Here is a 16,529-nt window from a genome sequence, read left to right as displayed (position 1 = left end):
ACGGATTAGTAAATCTTTCCTGCAAAGGGCCAGACAGTAAATATTTTAGGCTTTATGGACCATACACAGTCTTGGTCATATTCTTCTTCCCTGCTCCATACTCTTTTTTAAAAACTACCTTGTGGGCTGGGGATATAGCTCAGTTGGTAGAGTTGATTGCCTCGCATGCACAAGGCCCTGGGTTCAATACCCTGCACCACAAAAACAAACAAACAAAAAACTACCTTGTAAGATATTAAAAACAACAACAACAACAACAACATTTTTTGTAGGTATTACTAAGACAGGCTATTAGCAGACTGGACCCATGGACTGATTCCTGACGTGAGAGGTAATTAAACAACTGTGGCCAAAACTCTGAGCCACTCAAAGGAAATAATGTCTTAATCAGCTTCTGTCTAACATTCAAAGTATTTAAATAAATATGCTTGTCAAGTTTAAAAAAGGACAGAGTTCTTAATAAAATTTCTTAAGGATTAAATGCACAAATCTTTTTCCTGTCTTTATTACTGATGGTGATTTTAAAAACAATAGATGTCATATAGAGAGAAAGAGAGGGACTAATGGCAGACCTGGTTTGGCTATTTACTCTGTTCCAACCACTAGGTTAGGTTCTATTAAATGTGTACCTCATTTAATCTTCACATTCTATGGAGTTCACATCAGTAACCCTACCAATACACATGACTCTGAGGTTTAGGGCAGGAAAATAATTGCCCAAGGTAGGACAGTCAATTAGTGATGCTTGCAGAATTCTAGTCTAGTCCTGATTCTAGACTCTGAAAGTCAATGCAAGCAGCAGCCCAGAGAAATCAAAGCTTATGATAAAACTGAGAAATGTGAGTGGTTGTAATAAATGCTTCATCTGTATTCCTTTACATGAGATATAAAAGGTTTTATTTTGGATTTTTTGGAAGGCAATTTTAGGAAATTAATGATAATCAACTTTTACACCATACCAAGAATTAAACATTATGCAATGTTAAAATTAAGACCAAAAAATTTTTTTTTCAAAACTTACCTCCTTACAGGAACTGATTTTGATGTGCAATTGCTTGTTATTAAAGGGATAAGTCTGGGTACATGAGTATGCTGAAAAAGATATATTAGAAAAGGATGAAAAATACTGTGCACTGCATGTAGTTCTTTCTTCAAAGTAACTTACATTGTAAGACAAGGAACAAATTTTGAAAGAAATAAAGCAAAGTTTTCCAAAGCAAAGTAAAAATAATAGTGACACAGTTTCAAAAGGACAGCTGTGAATGCAGTAAGACATAACAAAGACAAGTTAACTGTGTAACTATGAAAAACTGTTAGGACCCTCTAGTTCATGGCACAGTGAACATAAAGAACTGGGCTTGAACTGACCATATATTCTAAAGTACCAGGGCTACTGTTGGTAAAAAGTTACAATTACACATCATCAAAGCAGCTGGTTAGAGTAGATCTGTATTCCTAACTTTTGAAATGGTGATTTTAATAGAAGTTTAATTCTGGCTAACCCATGCCACTTTAGAATTCAAGTAAAAGTTCAACAGACATAATCTTCTAACTTCTATTAGTAATTCTTATGCTCTTCTTTAGTGAAGCAAACACTATAAAATTCATAGTATAGGATAAAACAGTATTACACATATATATGTATTTGATGCTGTAAATATCCTATTTTTCTTCTGAACTAATGATTGGGTCACCTAGGAAGCAAGCTCTGAGAGTTTAGCATGCACAACATTTATTAAGAAGAGTCCTTGGTATCAGTACCGGTGGAAGAGAGAAGGAAATAGAAGATACAAGAAAGTCAAACCTTAACACTTCCACATCATCCATTTAATGAATATGACTCATAATAGAAGGGGCAAGGCAATGGAAAAGGTAGCTTTCTGAAAATGAAGCAATCCTTGAAGAGGTTGTCAGCTGGAGACTGTCTACCAATAGTGCTCCCAGCAGTGGAAAAACGAGACTTTCACTGATGGAAAATATGCATCTGATATGCCATATCAGTGTCTATAACAGCTAACTGAATCAAAATAAAAGGGAAAAAAAAGTTTTTAGCCACTGGAGAAGGAAATACCTATGGGTCTAAAGTTGTACAAGATGGGATTAATGTCAGAGAATATGTTGAACTGTTACTCAACTGTTAATAATCATGAAAACACCTTGTGGACATGCTCCCTATAGCATCTGGCAGAGTCCATTCCCCAAACATTATGAGTGATAAAAGCATGGAGACCCTCCACACTCATCATACTATATAGGAGGTCTCCCCTACCACCAACCTCCTCTTCCTTCATAACCCCCCAAAATCCCAACTACTAGATTAAATACATCCACAACGGCGGCAAAGATGGTGAGAGACTAGCCTAAGTATTGTTACACCGTCTTTAGGGGAACGGTTACAAAGGAAAATAAATAGTAACCTTCATAATACAGATGAAGTATTTGACCAAATACCAAGTCAGAATAATTTAGATTTGACTTTAATAATACAAGCTGACAGGTGGGAAAAAAAAGCCTCTAAAATTAAAAGAATTACAAAGCAAGAAGAATACTCTAATGAAGGAGTCCTCTGAGAAAAAAATGAAACACAGAAAACAGGAGATAACATTTTTTAAAAAAATCACTGATTTATATTTTTGTAAAGATGATAGAGTATCAATTACATGAGACAATTTTATGTAAAACATGCAATTTGAAAGCAAAGTACAAAGCCTGATAATGGCAAAATGGGTACTGCCAAATAGAAATTTAAATACTTTTTCCTAAGAACACTAAAAGCCATTAGACAAAGAGATAAAAATTATTCAAGAAATGATAAATGACATTGGGGATTTTAGAATCTGTATAATTAAAAGAAGGAAAAACCCTGGGCAAATAAGACAGAAAAACCAAGTAAAGAAATGATCCATGAAAATTAATATAAATTCAAGGAAAATTCATCAGAAATCCTTATCTACTATATAAGATCAGTACTACTGAAAGACAATCAGACCTACTACATAAAGGAAATAGTGCATAAGGTTTCCTAAATGCTGTTTTCCTATTGTTGTTTAGCTATAAAATAATCAAATAGCCAGGCATGGTGGCTCACGCTTGTAATCATAAGCACCCGGGAGGCTGAGGCAGGAGGACCACAAGTTAGACCTGTCTTAAAAAAAAAAAAAAAAGAACTGGGGGCACGATGCAGTGGCGCATGCCTGTGATCCCAGCGGCTTAGGAAGCCAAGGCAGAAGTATCAAGAGCTCAAAGCCAGCCTCAGCAAAAGCAAGGTGCTGAGCAACTCAGTGAGACCTGTCTCTAAATAAAATACAAAATAGGGTTGGGGATGTGGCTCAGAGGTCAAGGTTCCCCAAATACAATCCCCAGTATCCCCTGACCGCCCCCAAAAAAGGACTGGGGTATGTAGCTCAATAGTAGAGCACCCTGGGTTCAATCTCCACACTGCCAAAAAAACAATAAGAATCAAATAACAGGGCTGGGGTTGTGGCTCAGTGAAACAGCATTTGCCTAGCACATGTGAGGCACTGGGTTTGATCCTCAGTAATAAATAAAATAAATGTACTGTGTTCATCTACAACTAAAATAAATTTTTTTTAAAAGAATCAAATAATAGGGGTTGGGGATATAGCTCAGTCGGTAGAGTGCTTGCCTCGCAAGCCCAAGGCCCTGGGTTCAAATCCCCAGCCCCACAAAAAAAAAAAAAAAAAAAAAAAAAAAAGAATCAAATAATACCTCACTTTTTAGAGACAACAATAAAGAAATTTAGAAAATAATTCAGAGTGATGAGAAACGTAAACCTAAAGTTCAACAGTCAAAAAAAGAAAAGTGAGAGTTTATCAATAAACACTGGTCAAGAACAGAAGCAGTAAAAAAAAATAAAAAAACTACAGTTAATTTTCAATTGTTGAAAATGAAACTGCATTTGTTAAGTGTAATTAAATGGTTAAGGGAGAAACTGACATAAATAAGAGAAAATGTACATATGCATAGATATATATATAATTTTCATTTTCTGTTTGTGTGGCAAATATGTTTGTATTGGTACAGAATGTAAGTTTGGAAAAGTATACACATTAAATGGTTACAGTGTTTAGTTATACAACAGTAGAATTCAAGGGGAGAGATTTATTTATTTTATATACATAATTTTTTATTTGTATACACAATACCTTTATTTTATTTATTTACCTTTATGTAGTGCTGAGGATTGCAGCCAGTGACTCACACATGCTAGGCAAGTGCTCTACCACCAAGCTACAACCACAGTCCAGCTTTTATTTTTTTAACTCTGCTTTTTAGAACATTCTCAAGATATGCATGATGAAAAATAAGAAGAATTTGCTGCCTGTAACATTTGTGATTTTACACTCACACACACACATATATGTACAAGCATGTGTTTTATATTATATATTGAGGCATGTTTACTTTATGATCTTCTGTATTACTTACATGCTTTCTAATGACTATAATGATAATATATTACTTGTACTACCAGAAATAATTCAGAAGTGATTTTCTACCTTTGGAGTAACAAACAAACAAAAAAACCCACTAATGACTTATTTAAGTATACTGAACTGGGAGAAGGAGGGAGATGGAATTTACCCGAATGATGAATCTGATTGCTGCACATCCAGAAGTTGCCATGACTTTTGCACTATTGGGGACAAGGTTAAAAAGTGTAGGTACAATGGCTTCAGCCCCATGATCAAACTTGTTTCCCAAAACTGTTGAAAGATGGCTAAAAAAAAGACAAAAAATTATTTTAATAGTTTAATATTAAGGAAAGATAGGACCATAAGATTTTAAATTCTTTTACTGAATTAACTTAGGAATTTTTATTTTAATTCTGTTTTTAGGGTGGAGCAGTACAGGTGATTGAACACACAGCACTGTGCAAGCTAGGCAAGTGCTCTACCACTGAGCTACATCCCCAGTCCTATTTTAATTAGGCCTAATGGTAGAAAATAAAAGAAAGAGAAGCCCATCTCCTAGGTAGGATTTCTTTCTCCTTCTCAGAGAGTTACATCTTTTACAAACAGAGACTGATATTCAGCTAGATTTGAGATTATATAGATTTCTATAAGTTATTTTCTACAGCATTCTTATACACATAAATTTTGGCCACATTAGCATCCTGAAACTGTAACCTCAACTCAATGAAAGTTGTTAGGTTTCCCCTGCTTTCCCCATGGTTTAGAAAGTGCTTCTTGGTCTAAAATACTCTTATCATACTGCTCAATCACTTTCAGGAATCCCAGACTTACTCTTTACTTTGTGTTATCTGATAACAGTTATTTTACAAATTTTGTTTTGAGTATATTTTCAAAGGTTATATCCTATGGATTTTTTTTCTGTTTTGTTTTGCTAGAGATATTTGATCATTTTAGTACACTGGTCTACTGACTTGCATCTAGCACCTTGATAAAGTCCCTGATCACCTGATGATTCCCTTGTGGTTTTCCACATGGGTAATTATGTCATCTATTAATAATGGTAGTTTTATTTTCTTGTAATCATCATAATTTTCTCTTTCCCACTTTCCAGTTTTGACTTAGAACATCTGACACAATCCTAATTAGAAATATTGATAACAAGCACCTTTGTGTTTCCTATATTCAGAGGAATACTCAAACAACATATACAACAAAGTGTCTAGATCTCGAGTAGTAATAAATGAAATTCATATGTTCTACCATCCTTACTGTATTGTGAAAGACCACAAATGCCTGTTACAATTACAGGACAATTTGCTAAAATATCAGAAATAGAGTGCTTGATAAACAAATTAGTAATGAGGAAAGTGAACACGGTCTGTTTCCAGACCCATAATTCTCTTCTTATACTAGTAGAGTTGATTCAAAATCAACCAGTAGGCTTTAGACATATAAACATATTTAAAATTTTTTAAAAAAATTTTATATTTGTTCTTTTTAGATATATATGACAGTAGAGTGTATTTTGACATATTATACAAACATGCGGTATAACTTATTCTAACTAGGATCCTATTTTTGTGATTGTAAATGATGTGGAGTTTCACTACTGGTGATGTATTCATTCTATTAACACATTTTAATACTGATATAAAAAGGTTTTTTAAGAATCATACAAATCGAATCCTAAGTATAATAAAGATAATTTCTGAACCATACATACTTTTTTGAGTTATCCTGTTACTGTTTTACTCAGTACTGAATCAGTAAGACCTGAAATTCATTCACTAAAAAACACTATCAGAAAAGGAATATACTTACGCTACAGTAATGCAAGCTTCTCGAACAACCTGGGATCTAAGATCCTTAGCTGATAGTTTAAGAGCGCCATCCAACAAACGTAAATGTTGAAAAAAGCAATCATACTGTGCAGCTCCAGCAACAAGCAGTGATCGAATTTTCTTAAGCTAAAATAAAGAGAATTTTGTAATTGATATTAAAGGTGGCAGTGCGAAAGAAAATAAAAAGGAATGTTACCTAAGTTACATTATTAAAACAATTGTTTAAAAAATAAGGCACATGTTTCATTATATTTATAACCACATTCACACTGTATTTTATATAAAATATAAAACTATGTTTTAGAGGCATTAAATGCCCCCCCCCCTTTCTGTGATTAGGGATGGAACCCAGGGCATTATGCATGCTCAGCAAGTATCTACCACTGACCTATAGTCCTTAAATGTCATTTTGTAAATAAGCATACAAACAGATAAAAAGCTTTCTGGAAAACAACATTATAGAATTAGTTATATATTTAATAGGTACACATAATGTGTAAGTAAAGAAGAAAACTTTTAAAGTTTTAAGGATGTCTTTCTTTTTAATTACAGTTAAAATTGAAATAATATTAATCATTTTAAAGTACATAATTCAGTGGCATTAAGTACATTCACAATGTTGTGTAATCGTTACCACTCTCTACTAAGGAAGCCTACTTTTAAAAGGGTCAAGTTTGCAAACTCTTTTCATCTATAAGCAATGGTACAAAATCAAAATGACTAACCATCAGTCATCACCATGTCCACAAGTTAACATTATCAAGCTTTGTAAGCAAAAAGCAAATGGCTCTTTCTACTTACATACCTTTACCTTTAAATATTAGTGTATGATTGTCATATGTTTTCTACATGAACACCAGACATAAATAATAAACTTAAGAGAAATAGACACGAGTGTGCACCAATGCTCACATATTCAGAGGCTAAATTATGACTACTAGTATATATAATCTTAGTTAACTTAATCTTAAAATACATCTTTAAAATTAAATAAGATGGATTAAAGATGTAAATATACTCTATGGTTATTTTTAAAAACTGAAAGAATAGTTACATAACCTTAGAGTATATAAGGAAGAAAAAGTTATTATAAACAGAACAGAATTTCCAAGTCATCTAAACAAGATTAACTAAAAAAAGGTTTTTTAAAAAATCATAAACTGTTAGGAAAAAATTACTTGTGACATGAAAGAATACATGACAAATAACAGTTAAGAAAAAGGCAACCCAATATTACCTTGGGTAAATATATGAATATGTGTTCGACCTTACTAGTGGTAGGCAAATTCAATGACAAGACACATTATTTTCCCTTATTAGGGATGAAAATTTTAAAAACTTGAAAGCATCCAGTACCAGAAAGAAAACAAATGCTTTCAAAACATGCAAGTAAGATTATGAATGACTAACACTTTTGTTCAAAATATTTTGGGGGCTGGGGATATAGCTCAGTTGGTAGAGTGCTTGCCTTGCAAGCACAAGGTCTGGGTTCAATCCCCAGCACCGCAAAAAAACAAAACAAAACAAAAAAAAAACAAGTTTTGGCAGGGGCTAGGGGTTGTGGCTCAGGGGCACAGCACTTGCTCAGCATGCATGAGGCACTGAGTTCGATCCTCAGCACCACATACAAAACTAAATTTAAAAAATAAAAGTTATTATAAAAAATATTTTGGCAGCACCTACTAAAATAAATTTACATTTACTCTTTATCCAACAACCCATATTACAAGTCTAATCTACAAAACACTACTGTTACTATAGGGCTATTGAATGGGAAATGGTTAAATAAATTACATGTACATATGTTAAACTAAGGAATACATATACATAATGATCTGTATTCAATAAATTGCTGAGCACCAATTACATGCCTGACCTCTGTACTAGGCATAATGAATGTGAATGATTTGTTCATGGAAGAAAAGTAAGTTATTAAATAAAGTATTTTATACAATCTCATTTCAAAAAGGGAAAGACTGGTTATTTTGTCATATATGTTGGAATACTATACAGAAAAGATTATATATTTTTTTAAAAAAGTAATTAAAAGACCATCTATTATTTCCAAGTGGGTACTTACAAAGTAAAACAAAAAACCCTCAAGCACAGTTTGTTTTATGCTGACAATATTTAATCTTTCATGTTTCCCTTCAGATCACCTGTAAAAAAGATCTTTTTATATTTGACTTGGAATTGAAGAAAGAATATGAACCATATTTAACAAATTGGGAGTAACACTTTCTCTTAAACATTTAAGATATGCAGACATTCTAACAAAGAGATGAAAAACCATTTTCTGCTCATGAAAGTAGTGAACAGTAGTGTCATAAAAGTCATTATTTGTCAAAAAGCCCTCTCTAATTTAATTCACTGAAAAAACAGATTTTCATGATCTGTTAGATTCAGAGTTTTAAGAATAGGAGTCTTCAAATGGAACAGCTTCTCTGGCTTATAGAGGATTCTAAGCTACTCAGTGTATGTAATTTGGTCATGTAATTTTTTTTCTTTTTCTTTTTCTTTTTCTTTTTTTTTTTGCGGTGCTGGGGATTGAACCCAGGGATTTGTGCTTGCGAGACAAACACTCTACCAACTGAGCTATATCCCCAGCCCTGGTTATATAAATTTGACAAATTCCCAAAATTTAAAATAAAATATATAGTCCACTGTCAATACAAAAATTATTTAAAACTTTAGTATATAATTTCCTCAAGGAACTTAGGGTAAGTATATTCTTAATTCAAGAATATTCAATCTTTTAAAAATATGCCTTACTTCAATACGATTTCCAGAAAGAAATGTTACATATTTCTCTATTTTATTAGTGAGTACCAGAGAGTATTACTACTGAATGTCCATGTTTTTTAAAAGAACACTGGAAAGGAAGAGGATAAGAAAAGAAAAAAGAAAAAACTTACTGCATTGGCACGTTGATCCCAGTCATGTTTGTCATCTGACAAAATTTCCCTGATTTTATTTAATGTTTCTTCAAGTTCTCGACTAGAATAGATCTTAAAAAAAAAAGATTCAGAATTTTAACAGTATTTCTTACCATGAACAATATCAAAATTATGCGCTGATGTTTAAAATATTTTTTCATATAGTAAGGTTATATCCTTTTGTAGCATCATTTTTAAATGGAGAATACTTAGTAATAATAATAAATTAAGATGCTTTGTTTTTCTTCCTTGTTAACTCTTGCAATTTCTCACCTCATAAATAACTTCAAATATACTCTTAAAATGCTTTGTAAATTAAAAACAGGATGCAAATGTCTAAGAATTAATATGAATGCAAAACTGCATTCATATACTTATATATAATATTGTCAAAAGACATGTTTTGAGTTAGCTGTTGTGACAGACTGACTAGGATAGCTACGTGCTTTGTTCCTCTGGAACCAAGTGACTACCAAATAGCTATATATTCATTATTCTCTCATTCATATGACAAATATTCACATAACAGGGATAAATAAAGCCAGGTACTAGGGAGACTACGGAGGGTAAAAACAGGCATAAAATATTTCATGTCTTTGCCTTATGGGCCTTAAAATCTGTAGTCAGAGAGATTAAAATATTAATCGAATGACATAAATATGAAATAACAAATAATAGGCATCACAAAGCCACGGAAGTCTACATAGCCTTTTTCTGACCTAGGAAAGGAAAGTCAATTTTGAGCTGAGAGTTAAGGATAAGCAAGACAGAGATTTGTTTTCCCTTAAGAGTGAATAGCACCTGCAAAGGTTCTTCAGCAGAAAGAAATAGAAAGAAGACCACAATACAGGTATAAAGAATGGAAAGGGGACTGGCAGAAGAGTCAATGAGCCATTCCTAAGTAAAGAGTACATAGAATCCTTACACTAGTTGAGGTTCAGAGGTGGGCATGTGACTTAAATCTGTGTAATCAGAATGAATCCCACAAGTTTTACTGGATCAACTGGAAAAAAGGCAGAAAGCAGCAAGGATGTGAGGCTAGAACAGTTGTAGCCATGTTGCTGACCATGAAGGAAGGCAATGTAGAAGAATCAGAAATGAAAGATGGAGAGACAAGAAGTCTGGTAAATAATATGAGTCTCTTTACCAAACAGTTGTACTTATATCTTTCACTTTCAACAACTATTAAATTCCCTTTTAGAGACAGAGAAAGAAACACACAAAAGGTAGAAAAACATAAGATGGGGGACCAGATAACATTGTTAGACAGCATTCCTGAAGTTGCTGAGCTAGCTTTTTCTTGCCTCCCACCTACCCTTCACGGTAGGCCTCTGGTCTTTTCCAGAAAAAAAGAAAAAGGTTCCTTTGCCACTCCTAATCTTATTATAATGTACTGCTAAACAATACAATGCAAAGCTCCTCTTCTCTCACCAAGGAAAATAAAGAGATAAAAAATTTACTTCAGTAAGGGGGTACATAATTTTTTAAAAACTTTCCTTCAGGGAATATAAAATCAAAAGAAGTTTGGAGACCCCTAAGTTAGGAATCTTGTAGTAGATGATTCACACATTTCTAATTTTTCTACTTGATTGAGTATGGTTTTCATATAAAGAACACTGGAAGATTTAAGTTTTGAGGGGAGATTATTATTCCAATTTCATACAAGTTAAGTTTCAGATGTCTCTGAGACACATGAAATGAGATGTCAATCTCAATCATAGTGGATAAATGTTTTTGTTCCTCAAGGGATGCCTGGCTTGGAGACTAAAAACCTGAGTGTTATCTACATAAATGTGGGTGCCAAAGTCATGGGTTTTAATGAGGTGATTCAGCAAGAAATGGACAGTGAGAAAAGAAGGCTCAAAAGTAACCCTTAATAAATTCCAATACTCAATGGCCAAGTAGAGAAGTTGTTTATATAGGAAACAGATGAAGCAGACAAAGATGTAGGAGAAAAATGGAAGAACACTGTACCACATCCACTACAACAAAACATGGCTGAATGCATCCACTGTTTTGTTAGATGCTATTAGAAGAAGAAAAAAAAAAAGTAAAAAAGAAAAAAGAAAGAAAAGAAAAAGGGCACTAAATAAAAGAATTTGATTTTGAAATAATTTTATTTTGGTGCTATGATAAATGATCTACTCAAGACTTGTTTCCATGGAGGAGAAAGATGGAAGAAGGCAAGATGAAGTGAATACAGATGAAATTAAAGAAATAGCACATACAGATAACTCTTCTGAAAAGGCTGTGTGGACAAAAATAACAATATTTGGAAGATATAGAATCCAATATGATTTTTATTAATCTCTTGAGGCAGTGAGGATCAAACCCAGGGCCTTGTACATTCTAGACAAGCACTCTACCACTAAGCTATACCCTGACCCAGATTTTTGTTCTCTTCCAGATAATTTGTTTTTAAATTAAGAAACCCAGCCAAGTTTAATAAACAGTGAGAAGGTTCTAGAAAAGAGAAAGAGTGTGTACTCAGCGATTGTGCAAATCTGTTAAGAAACATGGAAAATAACAGATTTTGGAACAAAAATAGAGGTACTGGCTGCCTTTGGAGAAGGATGGAGGGACTCTGGTCCTGGAGCAAAAGAACAGGAGTTCTGCTGTGGGGAAGGAAATAGGCAGAAATATGGTGTTCCTACTTGATGGTGACTATTTAGTTAGTAAAGAGAGAAAGCCATACACTGAAGAAAGAGCTGAAGAGTGCCATTAGTGGTTGAAAATAAAGAAACACTCCTAATAGCCGAGGAAAGCAGAGGAGTAATTTAATATAACCAGGAAGTCAGATTGTTATGGGCTCACTTTATGTGAATTCACTACAAATCATGAGCTTTAACACGTAGCTTTCTCCAGTAGCACTGTTTCTGGGCTGTGAGTATAGAAAAAAATTTAAGTCAGGAATCATCCAGAGTTGTACTTTTATAAAACAGGTACTAAAAAAATCAGAGAAGCAAGGGATTTTAATGTTTTATGTGCAACTTTACTGCAAGAAATGCCAGTATCAAATCTTAGATGAGAAGGAAAGTAGAAGTGAGAGATGATTAATTGAGAGGGTGCAGAAAAGACATAGACTGAAGATACTCAATATCATGGAGAAGCAGTTGTCAAGAATACTTGGAAAAAGCATGGAGACTATGATCAGTAGGGAAACGTTTTAATTAATGACTCTGGACACAAAGCAGTAACATTCAGGTGACATTAAAATCCAATGTATGCCTAAAACGTGGATAACTAAGATGAAGGTATAGAGAAGGTCTAGAAATTGCTGGGTCATCCAAATGGAAATGAAGTCATGAAGAATGTGTAAAAGTTTAGTACAATAATAACAGCAATAGCTAATGTGCTTACCATAACATTATCTAACATGCTTACCATACACTTTATCTACACTGTAATATTTAATCCTCTCAACAATAATAATTCCTAATTTAGGATGAGGAAACTGAAGTACAAAGGATGAAGAAATCTATCCAAGGTTACATAGCTAGTATGGCAGAGCTGGGATTCAAATCTAGGAAACAGTGGGATGTTGTCCAAATTAATACATGGCAATAATAAGGAAGCTGGCCAGAGAACATGAACCTCAAATAAGTGGGTGTAGGGATAATGATCACCAAGAGACAATGATGAAATCAAGCACAATTAACTTATTATCAATTATTAAGGACACATGAGTAAAGAGTAATAAAAAGCCTTTAAAGAGCTTTAAAAAAAGAAATCAAATTTTCATTAAGGTAAGAACATTGAGGGTAAAAGGACTGGGAGTTTCTGTTTATGAAACAGATATTCCAGAGGGCACAATGAAAGGTAAGGAACATTTGGAGATGGCAGAGACTGAGCAGCCAGGATCCAAGGGGCAATTGTGAAATAGCTTTTTCTTCTCCATAAAGGAGGGTGGCTCCTGACTTTAGTGATACTATGATATTATCATTCTGACAAGAATACACTGAACAATAAAAAATGTTCAGGTTCAACTAAATTTTACCAGTTTTTCCTATAACACTAATCCATCCCTTACATGAAAATTATAAAATATAAATGGGGGTACTGTTTTCCTGTTTTCTAAAAATGGGAAAAAAAATCAATAAAAAGATAAAACACATTTTAATCACAGACATTTTTAATGCTCTCCTACAACTTCATAAGACCTTCAATAGCTTAAGGACAAATTTTTGTTCAGAAAGTTAAACAGAAAATATATGCAGTGAAAGGCAGTTTGCAAACAAAGCAATGGGAAATATTTTTTTAAAAAAATTCAGTATCTGTACCCATTATGCTAGAAAAAATTATTCTGAAATTACATCAAGTGTTGGCAAGGATATGAAGAAATGAGAATTATCACAACTTTCTCACAGGAGTTTTTGCAAAGAATTCTACAGCATAATATCTAGTAAAGTTGAAAGATTATAACCATGCAACTTCCCTCCTTGTGTTTACACCCTGAAGAAACTCCTACAATCAAGACCATAGTTACAAAAATCATCAATGAAGCAGGATATGTAATAGCAAAAAGTTAGAAACAATCTAAATATTCATCAACAGAGAGGATAAATGAATTGTGACATGTTCAGGAAATAGAATATCGTCTATCAATTCAAATGAATGAACCAGAATCAGAAATTTTAAGTTGTGGAAAAATGTATTTAAAATTCTGAATAAAAAGGCTATATACCAATGTTATGTATAATATAATATTTATGTGTATACATAAAAAATAAACACATGGAAATAATACTCAATTATAATAAGTATGTCCACTTTGACTACTTCAATAACTTCGATGTGAATGTATTTCAAAGTTTTCAGTCAAAGTTTAATCTCCAACATTTTCTGGACTCAAATTTTGTCAGCATTTTTAAAAAATCACTAATTTTGTCAATATGAATATTTCTTTTTGAAGCATTTTCATTCTTATGTAGTCGTTTCTCAACTTTTTCTTTTCTTCTTTTTGGTTCCCTGAGTAACTTTGTTTTTGTTATTTTCACGCTGTTACAATAAAAGGAAATAATAAACACAATAAAACATTAATTCAAGAATGTGAACTTCTGGGGCTAGGGAGATAGATCAGTTGGTAGAGTGCTTGCCTTGCAAGCACAAGGCCCTGGGTTCAATCCCCAGCACTGCAAAAAAAAAAAAAAAAAAAAAAAAAGAATGTGAACTTCAAGTTGGACATGACAATGTAATGTGATGCAACAATATAGATTCCATTTTATTTTAGCCTTACTGGAGGGGGGCACTAGACAATCTATACCAACAAACAATAGCTTTTTTTCTTAAAAAAAATTTTTTTTTTAGTTGTTGATAGACCTTTATTTTATTCATTTATTTATATGCGGTGCTTAGTCTTGAACCCAGTGCTTCATACATGCTAGGCGAGTACTGTGCCACTGAGCCACAACCCCAGCAGCCAAACAGTAGCTTTGTACTAAGTCAAATATATAATTTATATAGTCATTTAAAGAAAAAATAATTTTTAAAAATGGACAGATTTAAAAAAAGGGGGGGACAAAACAAATGATGAACAGGCATACAGGCAATATTCATGGGGAGAGTCACTTCACAGTAGCTTTACCTGAATAGAGGGGACATCTGTAAAAGCTTTTATAAAATCATCTTCATCAACTGCTCCAGCACCTCCTTCTTTTGAAGCACCTGCTAATTAAAAGGAAATCAATTTCCTAAGGTTCATTTTAAAGTGTTTTAGCACTATGGACAACATGGGAAATTTATGCCTTTGATATGAACAAAGGTATAATTTTGAGGGATATTCCAATTTATAAGAAATCATTAAGAAAAAAACTCCAACTTTCAGAAAAAAAAAGTACATGAAATAGTTAATTAACTCTTTATAAGGAACTAGGCTAAATTGATTGGATAAAAATTCAAATTACTAAAGCAGAGGGCCCCCACCTCACATCCCCCATTCAGTGCATTAGCAAGGATACAAATACAATAAAAGAATAAATATTTAAAAAATTGAAGAGCAACTTAAAATAATACCATCAGTAAATGATGGCAAATCAGTGAGACACAGGATCTGGGTATGGTCTTGTGGTAAGAAAAGCATATATGGAAAAAATGAGGGTCCCAAAATTAAATTATACAAATAAACCTTCCTTTATTGTATATATTAAATACAAAAGGAAACAATAGGTATTACGGGTACTTAAGAGTCAGTAATAAAGCAATTATCTTTCCAAACTTATTCTTCTTTGAGATGCTGGGCCTAGTATTCACCAAACCATTATTTTTCAGTTGATTCTAATAGTTTCCAGTTAAGCTCTGCCCAGAGACTGGAAAGTGAAGGTAGAAGGCATCAGCTCCCTCCTGAATGCTTCCTGTTCTTGTCAGACAAACTATAGTAACTCTGGAAGACTATTCATTCCAGAGCAGTGCCTAATTCATATTTGAAGTTTACCTAGCACTCATTGAATCAGCTCACTGCCGTCCGCTCCTTAGACCTGTAAGTCCCAGATCTCCAGAGGGTCCCTCCTCTAAGTCACTAAGTTTTTGTTTGTTTTTGAGATGGGTGTCAGCAAACTGGTCTTGAGCTCCTGGTCTTAAGTGATCCTGTGTCAAATACTTGAAGTCCCAAATGCTGAACTATGGTGCAGGCCACCACACCTGGCTTTAAGACTCTAAGTTTTAATAATTCTAACCTCCTCATTTTGTTCCTCCAGTTCTGAGCATGGTATCTGCTCCATGTAATTGCTATCTTCATATTTTAGTGTTATTCTTTTCACATTTTTAAGTCATCAATAGCCATTTAACAGTTCTTTATGTAGGCTGAGTGTCCCTAAACTGAAATTATGAAATGTTTCAAAATCTGAAACTTTTTACTAACATGATGTCACAAATGAAAATTCTACACCATGAAACTGTTTCATGAACAAAAGCATTTAAAATATCATATAAAATTACCTTCAGACTGTGAGTATAAGGTGTATATAAAACATAAATAAATTTTATGTGTAGACATACGTCCCACTCCCAATATCTTATTATATATACTCAAATATTCCAAAATCCACAAAATACAAAATATAAAAAACATTTCTGGTCCCAAACATTTGGATAAGAGATATTCGACCTATATTAAATATTCTGTAAAAATATTTGGTGTATTTTCTCCTTCCTAACAGAATCCTGATTGATGCTGGTGATATTGGTTTCTAACTCTATATCACTATTTCTTTCTTCTTGGTACGAATTCAGCACACGAAACAGACTCCATCTACATAAGAATACATCCAAAGGGACGAGTTACTTTAAAACCTCTCCAATTAAAAATTTTAAAACATTTC

At 33.2% G+C, this 16,529-nt stretch overlaps 1 protein-coding gene across 50 annotated transcripts in view; it reads right to left on the bottom strand.

Moving 5' to 3' along the window:
• The window catches only part of Clasp2 (cytoplasmic linker associated protein 2), a 192,781-nt gene that overhangs the window by 101,062 nt on the left and 75,190 nt on the right, over window positions 1–16,529 (bottom strand). For 29 of the 50 annotated variants that reach the window (XM_047530792.1, XM_047530773.1, XM_047530780.1 and 26 more), the window contains 5 exons: window positions 14,798–14,880; window positions 9,193–9,285; window positions 6,258–6,403; window positions 4,606–4,741; window positions 1,022–1,092 (listed from right to left, as the gene is read on the bottom strand). In XM_047530792.1, the coding sequence (XP_047386748.1) occupies window positions 1,022–1,092; window positions 4,606–4,741; window positions 6,258–6,403; window positions 9,193–9,285; window positions 14,798–14,880 (529 nt within the window). The remainder of the gene's footprint in view (window positions 1–1,021; window positions 1,093–4,605; window positions 4,742–6,257; window positions 6,404–9,192; window positions 9,286–14,797; window positions 14,881–16,529) is intronic. The other 21 variants (XM_047530774.1, XM_047530784.1, XM_047530798.1 and 18 more) reach the window with 1 other exon arrangement.

The sequence above is a fragment of the Sciurus carolinensis genome, chromosome 17 (assembly GCF_902686445.1).
Source record: "Sciurus carolinensis chromosome 17, mSciCar1.2, whole genome shotgun sequence".
NCBI classification, from domain to species: domain Eukaryota; kingdom Metazoa; phylum Chordata; class Mammalia; order Rodentia; family Sciuridae; genus Sciurus; species Sciurus carolinensis.
Note: the sequence above shows the minus strand (reverse complement) of the source record. Positions and strands in the feature narration are given on the sequence as shown.